This window comes from Haliotis cracherodii, unplaced genomic scaffold, assembly GCF_022045235.1.
Source record: "Haliotis cracherodii isolate W230 unplaced genomic scaffold, xgHalCrac1.p SCAF_21, whole genome shotgun sequence".
In the NCBI taxonomy this organism is placed as follows: domain Eukaryota; kingdom Metazoa; phylum Mollusca; class Gastropoda; order Lepetellida; family Haliotidae; genus Haliotis; species Haliotis cracherodii.
Genome location: NW_027266277.1, coordinates 8,174,674 through 8,198,923, shown reverse-complemented (window position 1 = coordinate 8,198,923; position 24,250 = coordinate 8,174,674). Strand labels below are relative to the sequence as shown.

At 42.1% G+C, this 24,250-nt stretch overlaps 2 protein-coding genes across 2 annotated transcripts in view; one reads left to right on the top strand and one right to left on the bottom strand.

Moving 5' to 3' along the window:
• Nucleotides 1-1,814: 1,814 nt before the first annotated feature.
• Nucleotides 1,815-23,718, bottom strand: LOC139470937 (uncharacterized). The gene is made up of 4 exons (XM_071253260.1): nucleotides 23,428-23,718; nucleotides 9,694-10,937; nucleotides 7,518-7,661; nucleotides 1,815-4,205 (listed from the first exon to the last, which is right to left on the bottom strand). Exons 2-4 carry the CDS (start codon nucleotides 10,888-10,890, stop codon nucleotides 4,029-4,031), a joined length of 1,518 nt encoding a protein of 505 aa, XP_071109361.1. The 5' UTR covers nucleotides 10,891-10,937; nucleotides 23,428-23,718; the 3' UTR covers nucleotides 1,815-4,028.
• A 92-nt stretch (nucleotides 23,719-23,810) lies between these two features.
• Nucleotides 23,811-24,250, top strand: part of LOC139470734 (succinate dehydrogenase [ubiquinone] iron-sulfur subunit, mitochondrial-like) — a 35,793-nt gene continuing 35,353 nt past the window's right edge. The window contains exon 1 of the mRNA XM_071253007.1: nucleotides 23,811-23,986. Within this exon, the coding sequence (XP_071109108.1) occupies nucleotides 23,921-23,986 (66 nt within the window). The 5' untranslated portion in view covers nucleotides 23,811-23,920. The remainder of the gene's footprint in view (nucleotides 23,987-24,250) is intronic.

Sequence of the window (24,250 nt, the reverse complement as noted above, 5' to 3'; positions counted from 1 at the left end):
GTCTATAAGTCCCTTGTGACGCATCTATACCTTACTCTATATGTCCCTTGTAGCACATCTATACCTTTCTCTATATGTCCCTTGTAGCGCATCTGTACCTAAGTCTATATGTCCCTTGTAGCGCATCTGTATCTTTGAGTGTATGTCCCTTGTAGCACAAGTATTCCAGTTATATCACGGCGATGAAACATCATGAAGACACTAAGCCTTTCTATAGGTGTCGCAATAGATGTTACTGGTTTATGTTGTAAATCTTGCCGCTCCGATCTCAGTTTTTTTTGTTTTTTTTAATTTGCACACGAAACTACCGAGCTTGCATTTCCTGCAATCAAGCAGATATGTCAAGGTTTTCATGCTGATAAGTTTGCTTGAGGTTCCTATTTACTTGTATACAGATTGCCAACAACTCTCAACATCATGCTTGGATGTTATTTCTTGGCATGCTTCTAAGCTGAAATTTTCCAGCATATTTTTCCTTCTGAAGTATGAAGTATATACAGCCTCCCCGTCTTTTGTTCTGAATGATGTATAACATACGATATGTATCCTCCCCCTCTTTTGTTCTGAATGATGTATAACATACGATATGTACCCTCCCCTTCTATTGTTCTGAGTGATCTATAACATACGATATGTACCCTCCCTTTCTATTGTTCTGAGTGATCTATAACATACGATATGTACCCTCCCCTTCTTTTGTTCTGAGTGATCTATAACATACGATATGTACCCTCCCCTTCTATTGTTCTGAGTGATGTATAACATACGATATGTACCCTCCCCTTCTATTGTTCTGAGTGATGTATAACTTACGATATGTATCCTCACACACTCGTTCTAAATGCTATCACGGACCTATTTAAGTCCGTAATGCTTTTTAACATACGATATATTGTTCTGAAAAATGTAACACCAACACCCCAGGTCTTTTGTTGTGAATGAAATATAATATATACGATATGCACCTCTTCCGTCTATTGTTCTAAATGGCGACATTTACAATATACAGCCTTCCCCGTCAGTCGTTCATATTTGGTTTGTATACCGAATAATATGAATTTGATTGAGCAGTTATAAAATGTGCTTATGTTCCAAACAAATATAAACTAAATGGATCATTGCAAATTTCAATTTTTTTTTTTATATTAATAACTATGTATAAATAAATATCAATATTTGACGAGTGCAAAATGAACTAAAGTCACTTTTTTCCAGTTTATAGTGAAGAATTTAGTGTAGGATATTGGTCTCTTAATTCCTGTCTCTGCAGGTTTCACGTACCGTGTTCTTGTTTTTCATTTTGTTCACAAAATCTTCCGTGTCCCGTTCTCTTTTCAATCTGTCGTGATTTTTGTGCAAGGTTAGCATCTAGCTCCATAATTCTATTTGCATGTGAATGCAATATATATTCACCCTGCTTATAAGATACCATCATGGGTAAGCCCAGCAGACGAGGCACGAAGGGACGCAAGTCCAATTTCTTACCAACAGGGTTGATACCGATTGCTCTTTCCAAATGAAATGATAAGCCATATTCAGCCCAGCAGGGGGATGTAATACGGATCTGTTTATTATACCCCCTGCGATATGATCGTCTGTATTAAGGATCTATCACACATGCAAAATGCCTCGTATCACTGGTATGTATATGATAAAATCATGTATCGTATCTCTCTGATCTGATAAAGTTGATATTTTCATGAGCACAGACGCAAGCAGACATAAAGATGAGAAAAACACTTTACTTGACAAGAAAATACAATATCTTTTTATGTAATTTCTTAGCAGACAGTGATGTTCATAATCTTACTCTGAAGCCAATAATGTCAATGAGGCAGTTTCGAACCACCTGTTCATTTAGACACAAGGGAATTTTAATTGATATGGCCCTCTATCTCTCATTCTGTTCTGCTGATATCGGGTCATTGATGAATAGTGGGTGATCTGTTTATACCCATACTCTGATAATGCTGCATAAAAGCAAGATATTCAGCAGAGCCCATGTCTACAAAGTGTGTGATTGATAATACATGATTTCATAACATTATTTTCTGTTCAAATCCAAATTGTAATAAATGTGATGTTTGTATAAGCTTCATAAATTTTTCATTTCCCATAAGTAACAGAACAGAGGTAACAGAATAAAATTTGCATGAATGTGTTTCAGTTACACTTGTGAATGCTATATCTGATAAATGGAAGGTGTCTATATTCCAGATTCTTTTCATGGTTAACCAATGTTTACAGTGGAATTGATGTTATTATCTAACTTCAGATATTTTATCATCAAAGGAAAATTTTTGTGCACGTTATGAAAGAAATATGCACTATTAACAAAAGAAATACATTGTGATCCACAACTTTATCTGCAATTTGTTGATAACATAAGGCCTATTTATTTCAGGTGTTTAAAGAAAGCCAATTCACTCCCCTTTTGTACTATTGTTTACCTAGTCACATCTGATAGCATGTATGTGTTTGTCGCTTAACGCTGCACTTGGCAAGATTACCATTACTCTACTCAGAACAAGCATGGGTTGCTGAAGAAAACTCTGAACTCAGATCTCAATGGTGGACATCTGATTGTAATTAATACATGATACTTGCTTGAATCATCAACACAAAGAATTTAAGAGTCCTAAAATCTCAAATATCTCCTAGCACTGCACTGCTTAGCTGAATATCCGAGGAAGTTGCTTCTATTCCCTTGGTAAATGTCACATGAAACATAGTACTCGGACTGAAACGTACATACCTTCAGGTTAAGACAGGTCAATATTTATGAGTTGGTCTATCTTACATCAAAAATCATGAATTACTGCATTTCAGAAACATAGGTCTTGGGGAATTACTAGATTTATGACCGTCAAAAACAGATTCAAGTAAAAATACAAACACAACAAATACCATACCCTATAGTACAAAGCACAAACTATTAACCCATAGCAAATTTAACAATGACACAAGCAGACAAGGGTTATGGCCACAATGACCAAAGTAACTCTGTGGCAGCCATGTCAAAAACTGGATCTGAATTTTGGGAGCATTATTTAGACAAACAATAAGATGTAGTTACTTTTGGTCACGCAAATGAATACAACATGTGGTTTCTTCACCATAGACTGGTTGTTCTGTGCAGTTGACAGACAGCATCTTGGAACTTTCAATAATTTTTAAAACTCCTTTAGACCATGCACTGAGCCTTATATTCTCATGTCATGTATTATGGTATTCAGTATGAATATTTTGATTCATTTGAATCTTCAAGGCCCTAAAAGTCATAATTAGAAATATCTACAGCAAGTTTCTGTTCTTTTTGACAAGAGGAACAAGTAACAAATTTCAGCATCAAATGTCAACAATGTTTCTTCAATCACAACAATACATATAACATGTAATATTGCATAACATTGTTGGAATACACCAGAGATAAATTTCCTGTTAGAGTTGTCAAATCCCAATATGCTGGTCTTCCAAAGATATTTTTGTTAATAAATATTGCTCCCAAAATGAAATTTGAAGGATGCAGGCATAGACAAAGTTTCACCAACTTCACAAACAAATTTTAATACATGTTGTCAGGATTAATTAATCTGACATCCTGAAGAAAGTTTATCATTACTACATAGTCAGAAAATCCAAGTATCCACACAAGTAAGCTGGCTAGTCTGTACAGGTATCAGATGACCAGTTGGCAATTTGAGTTACCATACAGAGTGGAAGTGCTGTGAAGTTGAAATGTGGTGTAAGGTTTTTATTTCCATGTACAATTTACATAATGGCCCTGTAATTTGTATTGGCCAAATCACAAAGGTAATGAACAAAGGACATGCCCCTTCATTGCTTTGAGTGCAAGATGTCTGGCTAGAAAAAACATTGTATGTGGTATCTCGAAAGACCATTACTTTCCATTCCTCATGAATCTTTACAAATGAATATAAGTTCTGGAATAGGCAAAATATATCAATTCTAGTAGTATTATTAAATCCAAGAGCCCTTCCTGTTGCAGACAACAAAGCTTTGGTTAGCTAGTGGCTCCCCTCCCATGCCCTATTGTGTCGATAGAGGTCGAAGGCCAGCAGCTGTGGTGCAGTGGACAAATGCTCTGATGGGTCTGTCATCCCCAGCAGCTTCAGGTCAGGAGCCTCCTTCTGAAGATCATGGCTCAAGAATTCCAGCAAATCCGGCTCTCGTTGACTTGACGGCTGCAGAAACACATGAAGACATACACTTGAGTTCACCACGACATTCATACCTACTCGGAATACATTAGAGTTATCTGACTAAAGTTCTTGTTTGTAAACTTCAAGTTATGAATAGAGGAAACTGTTGTCCATACATCATAAGATTATATGTTTGAAATAATTATTTCACTACTGAATGGTCAGCCCTTAACTGACAACAAACATTAGAGTCACTGGGCTCTGCATCTCACCAGAATGTTTCACAAAATGTCATGAAGGATAAGTATATGATTGACTGACCTCTCTACTGAGCAGACATAGCCTCAACATCTTTCAATAAATAGCACCAGTGTAACTGGCCAAATCCTGATACTATTGGTAGTAACAGCAGTACCTTAAGGTCAAATGTTGAACATGTGACAAATATCAGAATACACAGCAACATTTACTGTGTTATTGTTAGTTTACAACCAGGTCCAAATTGCTAGGAGAAATTTTTTAAGAATCATTGCTACAATCATATACACAAAATTTCAGCTTTACAAACCCAAAGGTTTTAGGAGAGTGTACATATGACAGCCTGCCACGACATTAATAGTTTCCATTCACTGATACTGTTTGGGTATGTCATGGTGACAGTGACGTCGGGTCTCATCACATTTCTGCTTGTCACCCGTTAAAATTTCTTTCTGGCGATATAGTGGGAAAGCAGGCCTGTGACGGTTAGGCCCTAAGACGCAGTAATGCAGGAGAAATATACAAATGTAAAAAATATTTAGATTTTGCTAAATGTTTTACTTATCCTGCATTACTCCTTAATGCATTTGTATCAGACGGTACGGCGGTGGGCATACCTTCAGATGTAATCCTCAAAATGGATAAACCTTTCATAAGACACACGTGTCAAGTGTCAATTGGTATTGCTAGATCAATCCTGTCAGTGGAAAGAAATAGAAAGTTGAGGATAAGTCCAGGTAAAAAACAGTAAGAAAAAAATAGCTTAGTTAAAATCTAAAAACTGAATTACAAATCCAAGGCTGTTAATCACCCCCCCCCCCCATCCCTTCCCTTCGCCCTTTGCCATCTTCAAGTGCAACATCTCTCAGCTATTTCGTTTGCCTGAAGGATGACTGTGCGTAACCATAGTGGTATGGTGTTGCGCCTGACTACGGTCGTGGATGTCTTGGATATGGGAATAAACAACCGTTTTGCATTTACCACGCCTAGTACTAGAGTGGCAATTGTAGTGCACGTACAGGGCAAAGAAGAGTTCTTCCTCATCTTCACCCCCCACAATTGTAGAGATTGGTGGAATGGTGAAGGACTGGTCGGGTTGTCCTGGTAGCTGCTTCTTAGCTGTAAAATCACAGCCTGAAATAAACCATTCACTGTGTACCACGCTCAAAACGAACCCGGGTAATGTAGCTCGATAATCCTCACCACTGAGGCTAGAGCAAAGAGAAAAATTGTCTTCTTGTTGAGGTTGAAGAAGAAGTTGCATGGAGGGGCCCCAACAGATGCCCGTGCAAACATTCAAAACCCAAGCATGGGGACAGAATTTGGCCTTCTGATCTTCAAGCCTCATTGAGCATTGGAGGGCCTGTAGATCCTGAACTTTAGTCATCTTATGATTCTCTTGAATGGCCAACACTGTATAAAGAGCCCTGAAGTACTTAGTAATGGTGCTGCCTTTTAAGTGTCGTTTGGTACGCATATGTAGGAGGTACTCAGCCAAGAATTGTGGTGAGTCTGTAGTGGGATCTTGAATTTTCACCTAACAGAAGGTATGCGACCAGGGCCCGACCCAATAAGATCTAGGCTCTTGGTTGCTTTATTTTGTGTATCAACCTGGGAAGTAGTACAGCTTTTAGCCTTTCCCATAGGATCCTGAATGTGTCTACTGCCCAAGCCTGCGGATCCGGGATCGGTGAGACATACGTCATTTACTGGTGGTTCTGATACAGGGCGAAGAAGTAAAAAAACGCTGATGCACCAGTTGAAACGCCAGTGGGTGGAGCTTCCACTCTGTGAGAGCCACCCTGTCTAGTCTTATAATGCATCTGCTGGAATGTTCTGGGGATGGGGATGTGCTGGACTAGAAATTGTAGACCCAGTCGATCCACCAGATGAAAGAACCGAAACGTCTAGGTTGTTGATGTGCCATGTGTGCTGAGCACCCCATCCCTGTAGAGAGGTGTCTATGAACAGGTGTATCTGTGAGGTGTACCTCCTAAGAAACACATTCGACTCTTATCGTCAAGCAACTGAGATGTGTCTTGAGGTGAGACGGTAGAGTGATGGCTGCAAAATGGTCTTGACGTCTGATGTAAGATGCCAGGAACTGCTGTATTGGAAGAGCGGGTAGCAGATTTAGATTAGGTTGTCTAAGTTAAAAAACAGGTCTCTGATCGAATGTTTGTAGCAATAGGTACAAGTAAGCATTCAAACCAATCTTGTACAATCACCCTGCACAGCTTGCATTAGGTCCGTTGGCATAATTCCGGTAAATTTGGGATGTTTATAGTCAGAGAGTTCTTGAGCCGTGATATTTAAATCACCCTGCGCTGTAACCTTGAATCCCGAATTTTATCGGAGACAAGGTTTGAACTCCAGACTATGACAATCTATTGTGAACTCTGTGGTAGACAGACTGGTGGTGTTTCCGAGTTCTGTGTATGATGTGTGACTTGGCAAGTGTAGGCACAAGTTGATCTCCATGAAATTTGTGTATGATGATCCCAACAGGTGGGTACCCAGTAGTAGGATTCGTGAACGTACACCGATAGACAGGGTAAATGGCAGGAACTTTCATAGAACCCTCACCATGAGGCCTGCCGCTGCCTCCGTTGTATGCAAATCAACAGTGTTTCCGATATCTGGTGATACCTCATATGATCTATTTGTCTCTGATGAAAGTTTGCCACTGTCTGTAAGTGGTCTAGATGATAAGCTTTGGTCTCAATCAGGTCTTGTTCAAAGGCCTGGGATGAAGATGCCGAGGCAGAAGAACTTTTTGAGTGAATGTAAGAGCAAGGTAGAAATGTAAAGGTCAAGATCAAAACATAAATTCCACAAATATTAATGTTTTTCAGCAAGGCTGTTGTGGTGGCCATACTGAAAATCAGATTCAAACCTCTTTAACAAATTTGGGTGTCATCATTGGTGGAAACAAGCATGTGAAGTTTTAGCTTCATTGGTTTTCGAGGAAAAGATGTTTAATACTGATGACACGGACAGGCACATGAAAATCAGCCAAGACATAAGCTCAGGTGATTTTCAGTCAGGTGAGCTAAAATAGCAGGAATAAATATAAGATATGACAAAGAAATTCACCTTATGACTTTGATACAGGAGAGTTTTCCCCTTCAGAGTTATCTCCCTTTCAGTTTTCTGCTGCAGATCTTCAGTAGATGCTTCAAGGCCAACGAGCCCATGAAACTGACTGGATTTGAAACACAGGTTCACCTTGGATGCTGCCTGAAAATAACAATCCATTTCATCTCGTTCATTACTCATTCTAACATTAACAATGCTAACAGATAGAAACAGAGAAGTGGCTTATATCCGCCATCTTGCTCTATCATTCTATAAAAGCCTTACTCATATTTTCCATAATACTATGAGTTGCATACTAGCTAATGGCAAAAACAAACTTCCACTATGTTCACACATTTGTAGGCATGGCCAAAGTCAAAGCACATATTAAGTTTGATAAGCACTTGCTGAATGTGCACAAATAAAAATGAGGTTAAATGACAAAATATCCAGGTGTCAGAAACGTATCTAAAAACATGTGAAAAGTGTAAAGGTCTTTCCACTGCAAGTGCAAAGGTCAGTGACATGGCTACTGAGAGTCATAGGTTCATGTTAGGCAGTCCGTCACGAGACAGGTCAAGGGCCCCCTGCCTTGACAGCCAGAGATAATGCCACAGCTGGCCTGTCATCTGTGCTGACCTCCATGAACTGTATTGCTACTTTCTCCTCATGAGTAATGTTATTAACAGCAGTGTTTACCAGTAATTACCAGCTTTCTACCGATGAAATTAGATTTGGACCAGTAATTCATGTGACTGCCAGTTCCCGTGGACCAGCAAATAAAGTACCTTCTAAATCTTTGTTGTTGAACAAAACATTGGTGATATTCATATAAGTATATGTTTCGAACAAAGTCAGTTTGTCTGTTATCATCAGGGTTTCCCCTTGTCTATTTTAAGTGCAAAGGAAATAACATTTCGCTTTACTTTGATGTAAAATATATATTTTTTGCGACTTAGTCTCAAAATATTCCAAAAGAAGAAGAGAAAATTGTTTCCGAACTTTGTGTGAATGATGTGGAGCTGTATGTTTAACAAACGAGTGATCTCTTCACGGGCAAATAATAACTAAATGTGTCAGATTATTCTAAAATGAAGTCCCATTTCCGGTGTCCCCCGCCATGATATTGCTGGAATATTGCTAAAAGTGGCGTAAAACCATACTCACCCACTCTAAAATGAAGTATAATGAAGGCTGGTGACCCCTGTATCATGTATATTTTACAGGTAAGTGTGATGAATGATGTCATACCAAAGTCTTGAAAAAAGAATAAATCCACTTTTTATTTCATATTTGTTGATCATGTTTATATAATTACTGTATGCAAACATTTTGCATGGGGACAACACTTTTTGTTTCATTTCTTAAACAGCCACACTCAAAGGTACTTCTGAGCAAAGATCTGTGAAAGTATCTTAATTTCAGCATTTCTGGTCCTCTCAGACACCACCATGCAAGGAAAGGTGAAATTAGTCTCAATGATTGAGATCATAGGAAGTTTCAGGTTTGCTTGAGGCACTTAACTTGGCCTGTTGTAGCCTGTCACAAAAGCAACATGTAGCCACTTCATTGGACTAATACTGACCTTTACAAACATAAATATATTGATTTCATTTTTAGCCTTTTTACTGATGTTTGATATGTGGTATCCTGCAGTTTGAGTGATACCGATAAAGTGTACCTTCTTGCTGATGTGTCTGACAGATTGGACCCTGTAGTTTGAGGGGGGATACTGATAACGTGTACCTTCTTGTTGATGTGTCTGACAGACTGGACCCTTTAGTTTGAGGGGGATACTGATAACATGTACCTTCTTGCTGATGTATCTGACAGATTGGACCCTTTAGTTTGAGGGGGATACTGATAACGTGTACCTTCTTGTTGATGTGTCTGACAGATTGGACCCTGTAGTTTGAGGGGGATACTGATAACGTGTACCTTCTTGTTGATGTATCTGACAGATTGGACCCTCTATTTTGAGGGGGATACTGATAACGTGTACCTTCATGTTGATGTGTCTGACAGATTGGACCCTGTAGTTTGAGGGGGATACTGATAACGTGTACCTTCTTGTTGATGTGTCTGACAGATTGGACCCTGTAGTTTGAGGGGGATACTGATAACATGTACCTTCTTGCTGATGTGCCTGACAGATTAAACCCTGTAGTTTTAGGGGGAAACTGATAACGTGTACCTTTTCGCTGATCTCTGTCCACTTCTCCTGCTGTAGGTGTTCCAGGACAGCAGATGCCACATCAGGAACTAGTCCATCCACTTTTTTCATTTCACTATAAACTTTCAACGAGTTATTATACTCAGGACGTGAAAACACATGTTCCATGTCTGATTCGCTGTCTTCTGCATCAAAGGGGAATTGATACTCTGTGACAATTGGACGCTCTTGTAGTTCCCGTGTGACAACAACCTTCCTCTTTGACGGACCTTTATCAGAGCTGGGAATGATGAAGCCTGGTCTTTCACAGCCTTCACATGCATTTTTGTCAGGCTTCCTTATACCCTTTGATTCATTTTTCAACTTGGGATAACCAAAATCTTTGCCAACACTTATGTCAGAATTCACATCGACTGCTCCATCAGCACAAGCTGTGTCTGATGAGGGGCATCGGTGCGTGTTAGCTTTTGGTTGTGTTAATGTTTCATAAAAATCTGCCTCTGGTTTGTCCGCTTCAAAATACAAATCAGGCCTGTACACTTTACTGCTAGTAGTCTTTCCTAAACCTGTCTCCTTATTTGTAATAACATCTGTGGCATAGCTTTTATCATGTGTGTCATCACTGTCAGCAGCATCGATATCAAATCTTACTTTATATTTCAGTTTACTTTTTGCCCCTTTGTCATTTCTTTCAGTCCTCAAACTACTTTTAGCTTTTGAAATGATAGCTATATGATGTTCTGGCGTTACGGTCAGAAGTGGATCCAGGATCAAGACTGTAGGTGCAGCAGGAGTCACACCAATATCTGATCGTGTTGCACCATGTCTCAGTTGCGATGTTGCAGTGATGGACTGTGGGGTAAGGCACAAACGTGGATCAGGGTTGGGAAGAGCTTGGCAAACTGATGTTCTATGGGAAGGCAAGTTGTGCTTTCCTGTAGCAACACGATAAAGTGACCTATCTGGAGTGACACAAAGTGTAGGGTCGATCTGATCCCCATATAGAGATGCCGGCTTTACAGATGGTACTGGTGCAGATAAAAGAGGCATAAAATCTCCCAGAACGTCTTCATTATATGCAAACCTAGTGTGTAATTCTTTTGGATAGTTCAGAGGTTCATATTCAGATACAGGTTCATAGCCCCTGCTCCTGGGTCCAGAAGGGCTGTAGCTGTAAGGGCTGGGCTCCATCCTGTGACATGCAGTCATGACGACCATGTCAACCACTCACCCTTCAGCAGCTGCTTGTCTGTTCACTTCACATCCTGGAATTTAGAAAAAAAATAATAGAACAATAAAGTTTTAGAATCACTCAAAGATGTTATGGTACACAAAAATTTAAAAATGAAATTAATGCCACAACCAATTTTAAGTGAGTGTAGACAACTAGCCTTAATCATGAAATAAATTCTAGTACCCCATCTTTGAATTTTAGAAGCTTATCAGCAAATGATAACTCCACAAGCAGTATAACACCTCAATAATTCACAGCCTGCAGTACGACACCAGTTGGTAGGGTTGTTCAAAAATCAAAACGATTGAACATAGGAATTCCCTATACACACCTAGTAATAAAGAAAATAATAGCTAATCAGCTAATCCTTTACTTACTACGTCATTGAGCCGTTGTTGACAAACAAGATTGTCTAATATTCTTCCACTGGCGGACACTGAGTGACTGCACATGGAAGTAGGCTGACTCTGTATCGGGCGAGTTCATCGTCACCTAAACGCCTTTTAAAGACGAACCATGCGTGCAGATGTTGGGTGAGGCAATTTGCTGTGAGGGTGGATGAGTAGGTTGGACCACTGTTGGAGGGGTAGAGGATCGTCTGCTGCTAGATTTTTCTGAGCTCAACGAACCACCCTCTCGCCAGTCAAGGTGAGAGCAAGATACCTTGTCTGCTTGATCCCCTGTATCACCTTGAGAAGTAAAACTGGTGGCGGAAAAGGCTGAAATCGTCCACCAATCAAGTCTGCGGATCCGGTAATGGGAAGATATACGTCATGAGTTTGGTGGTCTCGGCAAGTAAAGAACAAGTCAAAGTTTGGTTGCCTGAACTTCTGAAGCAGTAACTGGAATGCTTCTGTTAGAAGTTTCCACTCAGTGACAGCCACCCTGTCTGGACGTGATAAGGTATCGGCCAGTATGTTTCAACATCCGGGGATGTGCTGAACTATGAACTGTACTTGCAGCCGATCCACTAGATGTAAAAATCTGAATGTATGTTAAAGTAGAGAGTGGGAGTGTGTTGTTCCCTGATTGCACAGGCACCACACCGCAGTGCTGTTGTCTGTGGATATTGCGAGTTGAGCTGACTGTAGTTGATTCTGCCAATGTGATGTGGCCAGAATTAAAGCTTCCAACTCCAGGTTGTTTATGTGCCACTTTCACTTAGCGCTGGACCATAGCCCTGAGGTTATCTGTTCTTGTAAGTGAACACCCCATCCCTGAAGGGGGGTGTCCACGAACAGGTGTATATTCGGGGTGTTATATTCAGGGAAAACCCCGAATAAAGAAACTCCGAAGACATTTAACGCCACCAATTGAAGTAAGGCCCTAGTTTAGCAGGTAGAGTGATGGCCTTGAGTGGATCCGGACTCCTGATGTAAGGGTTCAGGAAAAGATGAATTGGTCTCAGTTGTAAGCAGCCCATGCTAGTTAAGTTCTGTGCCGAGGTGTGTAATCCTAGCAACACTTGCCATGGGCGAAGCTTGTGTGGTTGGTGTAGAGCAGATGACAACAGGCGCAGAATCTTGTGCCATCTGTCCCTCGGTACTGATAGGAGATCCTGGTCTGTCTGGAACAAGCCTCCTATGAACTGAAGCCAATAGGAAGGAGATAACTCCCGACTTCGCCTCGTTGATTATCCATCCCAGTTAAAAAGATATAGTAGCTGTCTACCTGGTGAATTCCCGGTTGTGTACTAACGTTGACATGTGTTGATGACACAGTAGATCGTCCTACATCTACAACTTGAACCAAGTGTTCGTCAAGTGTAGATACTCAGTTATTGGCTTCATTACTCCTGTAAATAGCCATAGGGTCACTGACATGATAAATGGAAACACTACCCATGGTAATGAACCCCCGTGAACTGGACCTGAGATGGGATGAATAGTTGTGACTTATCAAGAATCAAACGTATTGATGTTGAGAATGAGAGGTCTCAACGTGGCGAGGCAGCAATACTGTGGACGCTTCAGATGTTCGTTGAACACAGACAGATTGTGGATCATTCTCATCTTGTCTGGGTCCTTCATGGGTACCAGGAAGATGTGAGGATGAAACCCTTGTGAAAAGACTGGGTTGTGAACCATCTCTACAGCTCTTCTTACCAACAGTATGTCTATGCTGGATTTTCCAAATCAAACTGTGGTCAAGGGTGGGGTTACCTCTACGTGTATACGGACACCTTGATATAGAAGGAGTACATAATCGTCCTTGAGACTTGTCTCTCTCAGGCTCTTACCCAGTAAGGGAATACTTGTCTTCCTTGAGAGATGAACGTCAAGGCTGATAATTGCCTGACTTGCCAGCCCGCTGGGATGGACTAATAGAGGCGTGCTCTAGAGTCTTGAGCACAGTGTCATTCCAAGTTTTTGGGGAACTTGGGGTGCGTGTCTGCGATTTGTTCATTGAACAGGGGAACAGATGACCAAGGTTGATGTGGCAGCCTGCCCTTGAAACCAGAATCCCAGTTGGAAACACTGTAAAGTCTGTGTGTAACGGTAATCTCAAAAATTACATTAAGAATTTGGCGAGCACATCTACTGTACGTGCATGGCAGGGAACGTGGATAAAGATCTTTGTGCGATTTTCTCCGCGACAATATGTACAAGTTGCGCATTTAAACCATTGTTGAAGAGACGGTACTGGAAGAATGCCGTAGAATTGAACAATAATCTATCGACAAAAATACAAGTTGAAAGTGTAAACAATATTTTTATATAAGCAACTCAATGTAAAGCAAAGCTATTTACTTTTAGATTTTGGCAAACACATATGCGTGCAAGCCAACCAACCTGCATGATAATCTTTGTAAGATTTTATCCACAACAATTACTACAATTGCGCAAACATAGCTATGCAAATAAAGGATTGTTGATGAAGCAGGATTGAAAGAAGGCAGTAGATTTGATATTAATCTATCGGCAAACATATTTTTAGCGAGTTGAAAGTAGCAGTATAAGTAATGATGGTTCTGGACCACTTCAGATTTATATACCTATACTGCTACTACAGAGGGAATTTTTTATGCAAAAATGATGATGCGATTCAATGATCGTCATGAGTCTAAACTAAATTGTAATGAAAATATTCTCTATTATTTTTACTCATACCCATACCATTATTTTGAACAAAGTGATATTCAACATTTTTACTAAGTTCTTCGTTCATTTTACTAGGAGACCAGACTATACACTCTTTTTCGAAACTGGAAAAAAACAATTGATGACCGTATTTGGTTGGTTTGACATCACTGATATATTATATACCCTGTGGTAATTCTTGCCATTTGATTGGCTTGTAATTCTCCATTATTATAAACTTATGAAAGCATTCGTTTAAATGTGATCCAACAATAGGAAACAATCTATTTTCAATCTTCAACCAGCTCTTTGGTTTTGGCACGGAATAATTGACGCGCTTGTTGTCTCCCCTGTTCTATGAATTTTTTTTTCTTGTCTTCGCTAATACCACTGGTCTTACGAGAATTGATCGAATCTCCTGCTTCATTGTAATGTATTTGGTTAGTTCTGACAACACTAAACAAAACACTCCTCGGATATCTTACAATGAGCCAGTGCTGTTGAAATATGATCCTCAATGCTGTTTAACTTTGCTTCGGCGAGTATCCGAATATTATCATGTTTTAATGCTTTTATCGCTATTCCTGCCAGTCCTGAGACTCCCGCCTGCTACTTCCGTACCAAGTATGATAGGCGCGGCGATCATAGTTGATAATAAACTAACGCCGGCTACACCGAGTCCCATGCCAGCTGTTACAAGCGCAGTGTCAACCCCGTCAAGAGCATTCGCAGCTCTGCGATACCTTTTATACAATCCAAGTCTCAACTCCCTCTGCTTCTCTATTCGATGTTTTATGTCGCTTATTTGATGTAATCGAAATCCATCAACAGTATCCATCTTTTCAGATGCTTCATCGAACACCGGATATAAAATAATGTATGTTATTCTATCATATACCGGTAATAGTCTTTAATTGATCTTGCTTAAATGTTTTGAAAGTACCGGGGGGTATACATCAACTTTATTAAATGTATATTATGTGGCATAAATATCTTAGTAAGAGAAATGCTTTCACTTTTATTAACTTGGACCCCCGCAAGGGTTGCAACAGGTGATACTCCCATATGAATAATACTGCAACGTTGGCGCTCTTGTTTTTTGAGCCATTTAATTGATAGACCTGGTAATATCTCGACGGCATCTTCTGGTGCATCTCCAAACAAGACTTCAATAATAATTGTAGAAAGAACAGGTATAGCATTCAAGTTCTGTTTTATATCATTGAATTCAGTAACAAAATTTAAACTAACATTTTTTAATGCTGGACGACTCAATAACATATGACCTGGGTTTTCTGGCATGGAAGCGACTAACACACTTTTTTGTTTTGAGGGGATATAAGCCCCGAGTACGCTCCCACTATTCATTATCTAAGTTGAATTCTAGTAAAATCTTAGATATTTTTTATATTTGTATACTTATCCTGCATTACTCCTTAATGCATATTACTGCTTGTTCTTGACAGAGAAAAGAGCTGTGTGAAGGTCTTTGCTTGAAGAAGTTGCTCCAACCAGCTGAGAGGCCAGCCCATCACGCAGCACCCACATGACAAAAAGAAGTGACGTCACAGATCCTCACATCACTCAGGAGTCCGAAACATCAGTAGGCATCGTGGGGAGGTAGAACTGTGATGGGTGGGTCCCTTTAGACGCAGTAATGCAGGATTAGTATACAAATACAAAAAATATTTAGGATTTTACTAGATTTTTTTACTTATCCTGCATTACTCCTTAATGCATCTTTATCGGAACTGGAGGTGGGCATACCTTCAGATGTGGACCTTCATTTTCTTTATTCCCAGACTCTGTTCCCTAGCCAATCCATGGCTGTGTGGTTGGTGACCATTCCATGTATGGGAACCTCCAATTCCCTCAGTCCATCCTCGGCTGTGTGGTCGGCATCCTGTGACCACTCCATGTATGGGAAACTCTGTTTCCCTCAGCCTGTCTTCGGCTGTATGGTTGGCCTGGATGACCATTACATGGAAGGGAAGAGTCAGGTATGCGTTGTGTCCTGGTACTGCACAGCCTGACAATAACGCTTCGTTAGGTCGAGAATGGAGCACCGAGCCGTATGCAAATGAGGCATGAACCTTCTAGTCCAGGGCTCACGTCAGAGGAGGTCGAAAGGCCGGCTCTGGACTTGGAGGTGTAGTCAATGACATGCAGTAGTGGTGACCTGCTGGGCCACTACTAACGGACCAAAGCTGTGCGTGCCTTGCACATCCTCCAATGCGACATCTCGCAGGTAGTGTCTGGCGAAGACCATGTTGGAACGCCTGAAACTCCCTCCATGATGGCGCGTAGAAAGCAGTTGCTGTGTAGCGCCACGGTGGAGGCGACCGCCCAGATCTCATGCAGGTTTTTGGAGCATGGGGGGTCCAATCCTGCGGTCTCGTAGGCCTGGAGGATGATACCTCATAGCCAGAGGGCGATCATGTTGCGGCATATTTCCGCTCACGAGGTCGCAGATATGGGTACGAAGAGGCATCGTCATTGCCTACGGCGTTTTTTGGATCGTCGGATGTAGCAGCGAAGCGCTCTAACCGAACATAGACGGAGCTCTAGTTCATCTTCTGCGCTCACAATCCATGAAAGAGGGGGGATGAGGAACGATCTATCGGGCTGGTCTGGGAGCTGATCCTTTGCAATAAAGTCCCAGCACAGGCCCAGATGCACAGCTCCATATGCTCGTTGGTCAAAGCGGACCCGTGTGACGTCTAGGGTGTGTAGCTCGCTGACATGGGCGGCTGTGGCGAGCGCCAGTAGGAAGAGCGTCTTTTTCGTCAGATTGTAGAATGATGACGTTTCGAGTGGCTCGAAAGGCACGTCTCTCAGCGAGATGAGAATGACATTCAAGTCCCAAGCTTGGGGACAGAACTCCTCCTTTTGGTCTTCCGGTCTGAATGAGTGGAGCAGTGCCTGGAATTCCAGGGTTTTTGTCATGCGTCAATCTTTCGGAACTGCCAGGACGGAGTTGAGCGCCACAAGGTAGGTCATGATGGTACTGCCCTTTAGCTTACGCTTGTGATGCAAATGGTGCTTGAACTCGGCGAGGAATTGAGGCGATGCAGATGTGGGGTCTTCGTGCTTGCCCCTGCAAAAGCTCTAGAAGGATTGCCACTTGTCATCATAGAGGCTCCTGGTGGTTGGGCGATGTGCCATCGTGATGGCCCTAGCCGCTCTGGCCGAGTAGCCTTTGGCGTTCAGTGCTCTCTGTAAATGGACCTGACGTGAAGACATAACCTGTCTGGTCCTGGGTGTGAGGGTGGATCAGCAGATATGGACAATCTGTGAGTGGCAGTGGGTTAACGTCGGACACCTCTCTGAGGTCGACATACGAAGCCCTCACTGGCCACCAGGGCGCGACCCAAGTCAGATCGAGGATCTTCTGGACGACTTTGGCAAGGAGTACAGGTGGCAGAAAAGCGTACACTTTAAGTCCTTCCCAGGGGACACTGAAAGCGTCGACTGCCCAAGCCAGTTGATCTGGGACCGGAGATATGTAGATCGGGATCTGGTAGTTCTGGCTGGTGGCGAATAGGTCTATGTTGGGAAGACCGTAGTCTCGACAAACAAGAGCGAAGGCGTCTGGGTGAAGTTTCCACTCTGTGGGAGCCACTTTGCCTGGCCGAGATAGGGCATCTGCTAGGATGTTTCGGCAGCCCGGGATGTGTTGGACCTGGAACTGAATCCCCAGATGATCCACCAGGTAAACGTCTGTTGAAGGAGCGAAGTTGAATGAGTCGTTCCTTGGGTCTGAAGGCACCATACGACCGTGATATTGCCCGTCAAGATGGAGACCGGGCCTGTCAGGGCCTGCCTCCTGTGAGAGATGGCCAAGATAAGCGCTTCCAGTTCAAGGTTGTTGATGTGCCACAGGCGCTGATCGGGACGCGTCTAAGAATAGGCGCAGAGAGGTCATAAGCCCTGTTAAGGAGACGCTGCCTAAGACTTTCGATTCCACCGTCTGTCACCGGAGATGCTGCTTGAGATGATCCGGGAGGACGATGGATACGGTGGGGTCCTGGCGCCTGATGTAGGGCGCGAGGAACATCTGAACTGGGCGCAGTTGGAGCATTCCTCTGTAGGTCAAGTCCTGCGCTGAAGATAGGAGGCCCAGGAGGACTTGCCATTGACGCAGAGTGCGTGGTAGGTGGAGAGCTGGAGTCAGGTGTGCCTGCATGCGCTCCCACCAGTCTCTGGGTACAGAGATGAGATCGAGGTCTGTCTGGAAGAGGCCCCCGATGAACTGAAGGCGCTTGGAAGGTGTCAACTCTGACTTCCTGAGGTTGATCTTCCACCCCAGCTGGTGTAGGAGCCGGAGGGTGAAGCCCCTGTGGTGAAGTACAGTGACAGGGTCCCGATAGTCCAGTAGGCAGTCGTCTATGTAGGCCTCAAACTGGATGTCCCAGCGATGGAGGTACGAGGTTATCGGCTTGGTAAGCCGTGTTAATAGCTATTAACACAGCTTACCAAGCCGATAGCCACGAGGCCGAAGAAATTCCAAAGGACCGCCCATTGATAATGGACTCCCATGAAGATGAAGCGGAGGAATTTCTGGTCGTCGGGATGTATAGGGACATGTAGGTAGGCGTCCTCAATATCCAGGCTGATGAGCGCCTCCTGTCCCTGGATTCGGGATCGCAGTAGCCTGAGCGTGGTCATCTTGAAATAAGGTGGACCCGCCAGGTAGCGTTTGTTGAAAGCGGCAAGGTTGTGGATCATCCCGTGTTTGTCCTTGTTGGGGACCAGGAAGACAGGTGAGTAGAAGCCTGGTGTTATGGCTGGGGCGTGTACAACCTCTATGGCTTTCTTGTCTAGCAGCGCCATGATATTCCGACTCACTAGCTGCTGTTGGGTGGGGGGGGGGGGGGGGGGGGTGGGGGTATGTGTCCAATATGGGTGACGATGTAAGTTGGGGGGGCATCTATAAGCGTCAGCTTGTACCCATGTCGGATGATGTTGGTGACGTATGGGTCCCCCAGGATCTCCCAATTCTGCCAGAAGTGAGTCAGTCTCCCACCTACTGGGATGTCGACAACTTGGACGGCTGGGGGTGGGAGGTCCCAGTCGTGCCTGTCTGGCGATTCACTTGAGGTCCCTTCGGTCGGCGTTACCTCCCTCGGGGTAGCCATGACGGGACTGGTATGTGCCAGAGGGCGTTCCTTTCCCTCTGCCCTGAGAGGTTGAAGTGGAGCCCCGTCCCCGAGGCTGGAGTGTGTTGTGTCGTGGCTGGTAGGAGCTAGACTGGGACTCCTTAGCAAAGGCTGGCTGTGACACCCTGGCCAGGGCCTTGAAAGCCGTCTCAACATGGGCGAAGGCTGATATTCGGGAGTGTGTCTTGGAAATCTGTCCATTAAAAAGGTCACAGCCGGAACAAGGTTGACGCAAAAGGTCTCTCTTGAACTCTGGGTATCAAGGTATCCAAGGTGTCTAGTGGGTGTGAGTTCGATCAGAGTGGCGCGCATGTGGGAGCAGATCTGTTCCACTTGCCGTTGGAGGTACAACCGTAGTTAGATGGTCAATCCTATGGGGGTTGTCCTCCTCATAAGATCAATATCCAGAGAGCCACGCAGTAAACTTTGAATAGTCACGACCAATAGGAGTTTCTTTTCAGGCATCGTAATAATCATTAACGACTGGTTTCAAAGTTCATCGTAAAGATTCGTAAAGCGATTGTACTAGTATCAGTTAGTTTATCTAGATTAATATCATCCATTTTTATATTAAACATAAGGTTACATAATTTCAATATAACAATATCTTCGCAATATGGACGTAAGTTAAACCCACAACGTAGACTTCGGGATCTATTAGGGATCAAAGCAATTCGTCAGTCTGTAACTATAACTAATAACCCAGGTACCATTGATCAGAATCAAACACTTCTGGTTCGCTTTCCTAATCTCGGCACACATGATGTGTTAGTTCCGGGAACTGCACGACTATCATTTACAATTAGTTTGAATTCTACCGACGCTAGCAGAGAGCTCGTTCAGAACATAGGTTGTGCGATTAAGAAAATCACGATTAAAATTAGTGGTAATGAAGTTTTGAGTATTGATGATAGGCTAAAGAACGGGAAAACTTACAGTACCAAGGTATTTGTAATCAGAACACAATGAGACTGCGTGTGGGTGCTGATAGTGGTGATAATACCATCGTAGAAGATAAGGCTGTTGCTGATACATTAGGAAACAGATTCTATATTCCGCTCGACTTTGAATTACTAGATAGTCACATGCCCTTTTTTTACGGCAGTGTAATCAAACTTGCTGAGGGTGAAATGGCTAGCTATTCTAAATTTCTATTGATAATATCTCACTGGAGTATGATATGATAACAGATCCTGAATTAGCCAGACAAATTCGTAACCAGTAAACCTGAAGTTTAGCCATTTTTGTACGATCGCGTGCTTCGACACCGAAAGATCACCAGGATAAATGAGATACAACGTGGAATATCATCCCTGCTAGATCATTGAAGGGTATTTTAATGTTGTTCGAGGACCCCTTCTGAAGCATTTCAAAGAGATACCAAGAGGTTCTACAATCCCAAGATTACAAAAGTAGAATTGACCAGAGCTCCAGATAAGCTGCGTATCTGCATGAAATACGCATCAGAAATGCAGAAATACACAGTAAAATATAAACCAAGCGTATCAAATACGCAACGAACATTACAGATACGCTACAAAAATAAAACTTGTGCGTATCATCAAAATATTGTGAAGTAACCCTGCATATTCGATTAGCAAATCAGCAACTTATTTTGAAATTATAAACGGGCATTCAACAGTGGGATAGTATTAAAAAACATAGTGGGAGCATAGCGTTTGGGTACTTACTCAAAAATACAACTCTGTTCTGAAACAGATCTTAATCGTTCCGATTTCATTTCAATCCCATACTGATATCCAAACAAACGTTCCGTTTCAACGACAGCTTGACTACAGTGGGCCTCTTTTTCACCACGCTTGATAGTGACATCTTGCTTAGATAACATTTCAGTTACTGATCCCATAAATTTGCGAACAGGATCCACTTGAAATAACGTGGGCCATTTTAGTGGTCCGCATTCATATTTGTGGCTCAGTGCATTAGCTACTTCTGTTGAATCTTTCGAGGTTAATGGTTTAGCCTCCTTGTAGCGACTAGCCACATCCACTACGGTTAAAGCGTATTCATATGCTTTGCGTCTTACCTTATCATGGGGAAGAAACAAGAGGTCAGCCTGATGAACTTCATTCGTTGTAAAAATATCAAACTTCTTCCTCGGAATATAACGCGGTGCTGGTAAGTATATTTGCCACATCGCTTGTTTCTTTAGCCAATCCTTGGCTACATCTTTAGATACCTTAGCCGCAGTGGCTAATTTTTGTATTGCCCCTATACCTTTCCAATATCCTCGTGGTCTAGAGTAAATTTTATCCATTATTAATTAATATTGATGATTCTTTTAATACGAATCATGACGATCATTGAATGCATCATCATTTTTGCATAAAAAATTCCCTCTGTAGTTGCAGTATAGGTATATAAATCTGGCTCCAGTGGAAGTGGTCCAGAACCATCATTACATATACTACTGAAGTGTACACAATAATTTATATATAAGCAACTCACTGGGACGCCAAAGCTAATAGTATTTAAGAACACAAGAATATGTTATACATACGTAGCTGAGAATTGTAAACAATTTGACAACCTTGGCAGGAAAACGATTGTAACACAATTCAAAATGGCGGCGAACAACAAATATGTGGCGGGGTAAAAAGACAAGAGTCTTTTCACGCCTAATTAATTCACATAAAATGAAACAACATGGTGAAAGTAATATGAAAAGAATACATCACCCATTGCAGATCAATTTTAGGATTGTAGAAGAAAACTGAAGGTCTAAATTAATCCAAAAGGAGAGCTCCGCTGGGACATGTCCTTGCTGTAGTGCAACAAGCAGTGATGTGAAGAAGATGACCTTAGCTGTCATCAAGGTCACAGGACAGCGACGGAAGGTCAGTAAAGGGACTTCAGAACAACACTTTATTTCTTCACCCAGGACCTGTGCCAGCACAGAGCTGACAGCCACTACATATGTACTGACGGTACTTCCCCAAATTTTTATACTATAGTCATACATAAGTACAACACATAAAATCTTGAAGCTTGAAGCCAAGCCAGGCTAATCTATTTACTTAACACTTAACCATGAGACCTATTACAAAAAATAACAAACTAAAAGAGGGGTGGATGGACCCCTGTCATGTCAGTTATTTAGGTGATCTTGCTTTGGTGTTTCATATTTCCCGTATTTAAAACAGGATGCGGTTAATTCGTAGACACTGCCAACTCATGGTGAACTTAGACAAACCTGGAGTGAATTCAAAGACACATTTTTTTTATATTATTAAAACATAGCAGAATATTGATGTGTCTTTCATTTACCTCAAGTTCTTTTCTACAAGAAGGCATAAGATTGGTTTATCACTTCCTAAAAGGGGCAATATGTTGACCATTCTGAAGCTTTGTTTGTAAACAGAAGCTGATAACCCCCAAACTTTCTTGGCTCTGCTCACCTTATTCAGCAGGAGGCGTTTCTGCTCCAGTTAACAAAACAGTGGACTGTGAAAGATTATTGTAATCTTGGCCTTGATAAACACTGGATTCTAATCCAATAAAGCTGGCAATTAGTATTTCTTCTATATGACAAAACCAGGACTCTCTCTTCATTTTGCCTCTAAATGAAAACACGACCAAAGTGTGATATTCTGAGCAGCGTTGGGGGTTGTCGACTTACCTCGTATTTATTTTGAAACAACGATCAAATCTCAACCCAAATCTTAGCTGCCGAGGTAAACAAGAAACCGGCACAACAGTTTTCGTCCACTAGACCTTATAACGATAACATATAGCAAAACCCTTAAAAATGGCAATTTCTACAAGTTCTTATGATACCTAACTTATTGGGCAGTTTGGCAAGGACTACAGGACTAGTGCCAATTTCTAACCCAGGAGTAAAGAGACCACAGATGAATAAAATTGTGTAGCTTATGGTTTGTTTAGCAAGTGACAAATCTCGGAGTTCACTGTGAATTTTGTCTACGAGTTGGGAGTGTAGAGCTACGAACTCTCCATGGTTACGAATTCACCTATTGCCATTTGAAACTAATTGCCTTTTGAGGGGTCTTTATTTCCCAATAAACTCCGGGGAAATCATTTAAATGGACTCATATCTGAAAGATTGACAGCTATTTCACCATGCCAATTGCACAGCATTGACGTTATTAAAGGATAATAATGAAAGCCTAGTTGTAAAAGAATATTTCTTGTCTGAACATGTCTAATATATCGTAAATTGATACATTCACGCACAAAGACAGTCCAAGTCTAATATTTGAAAAGTCAAGAGTTAATACATTCTGAAACCAAGTCTACTTACACGATGTTATCGCGATTACATTTTGATTACACACAGATTAATACACAACTTGACTGGTAAACACTTTCATGATTTTCCAAAACCTCCCTCAACCATTTGTTTGGACCGCCTCGAACATGACCCGGAAATACTCTGTGCGCATGTCCGCCACTAAAACTGGTTCCCGGCATTCGTGAGAACTCGTATCATTCCGGGACAAAGCGACATCGCGTTGACACAACATTAGTTTTAGTTTTAGTTTCCCCGGAAAAACACGAGTTGGTCACGAATGCCCGTTTTCGCTAAGACGGAACCCCGTCGCACGATAGGGACTCCCGGAGCTCTCTATACTACCGAGAGTGTAACGAAGGTGTCACGCGCTGGGAAGGAGCTTGGATAGGGCGACAGATGGACTAGTTCCCGTTCGTTCCAAAAGCGACACCAAGCGGTGTATCCGGTCTACTCGGGCATCTGACACGGAAATAAACCATACGCGAGTTCTTCCAAACGGGACATGGCTGGCAGAAACCTATTCACGAGAATTTCGCCTCTTCGGAAGGCCCTTCCCCAGTTGTATCAGGTACTGACATGGGTATCATACGGACTTCTTATCGGTTTAAAGACGTCTTTATTCTGGCAGACGTTGTGGCAAATATTTCACTAAGGTTTCTCGAACATGTATGTTGTCACCTTGGTCAAATCGGGAAATGACCTTGGCCTTGTACCTAATTTGTTGTAACTTACGTAAAATTACTTTTTGGAATTCAGGCAAATATATCCCATATGGTTAATTGTTGTCTGTATTTGAGCATGTATCCACGAGTTGGCAGTTTTCGCGAATATA

Bases quoted from the DNA above. Each gene is read 5' to 3' on its own strand.
- LOC139470937 (XM_071253260.1), bottom strand. From the start codon at position 10,890: ATGGTCGTCATGACTGCATGTCACAGGATGGAGCCCAGCCCTTACAGC. The intron at 7,662-9,693 runs GTACACGTTATC...TGTTATTTTCAG, and splicing joins GGACAGAGATCAGCGAAAAG to GCAGCATCCAAGGTGAACCT. The intron at 4,206-7,517 runs GTGAATTTCTTT...GTGTTTCTGCAG, and splicing joins TCCTGTATCAAAGTCATAAG to CCGTCAAGTCAACGAGAGCC.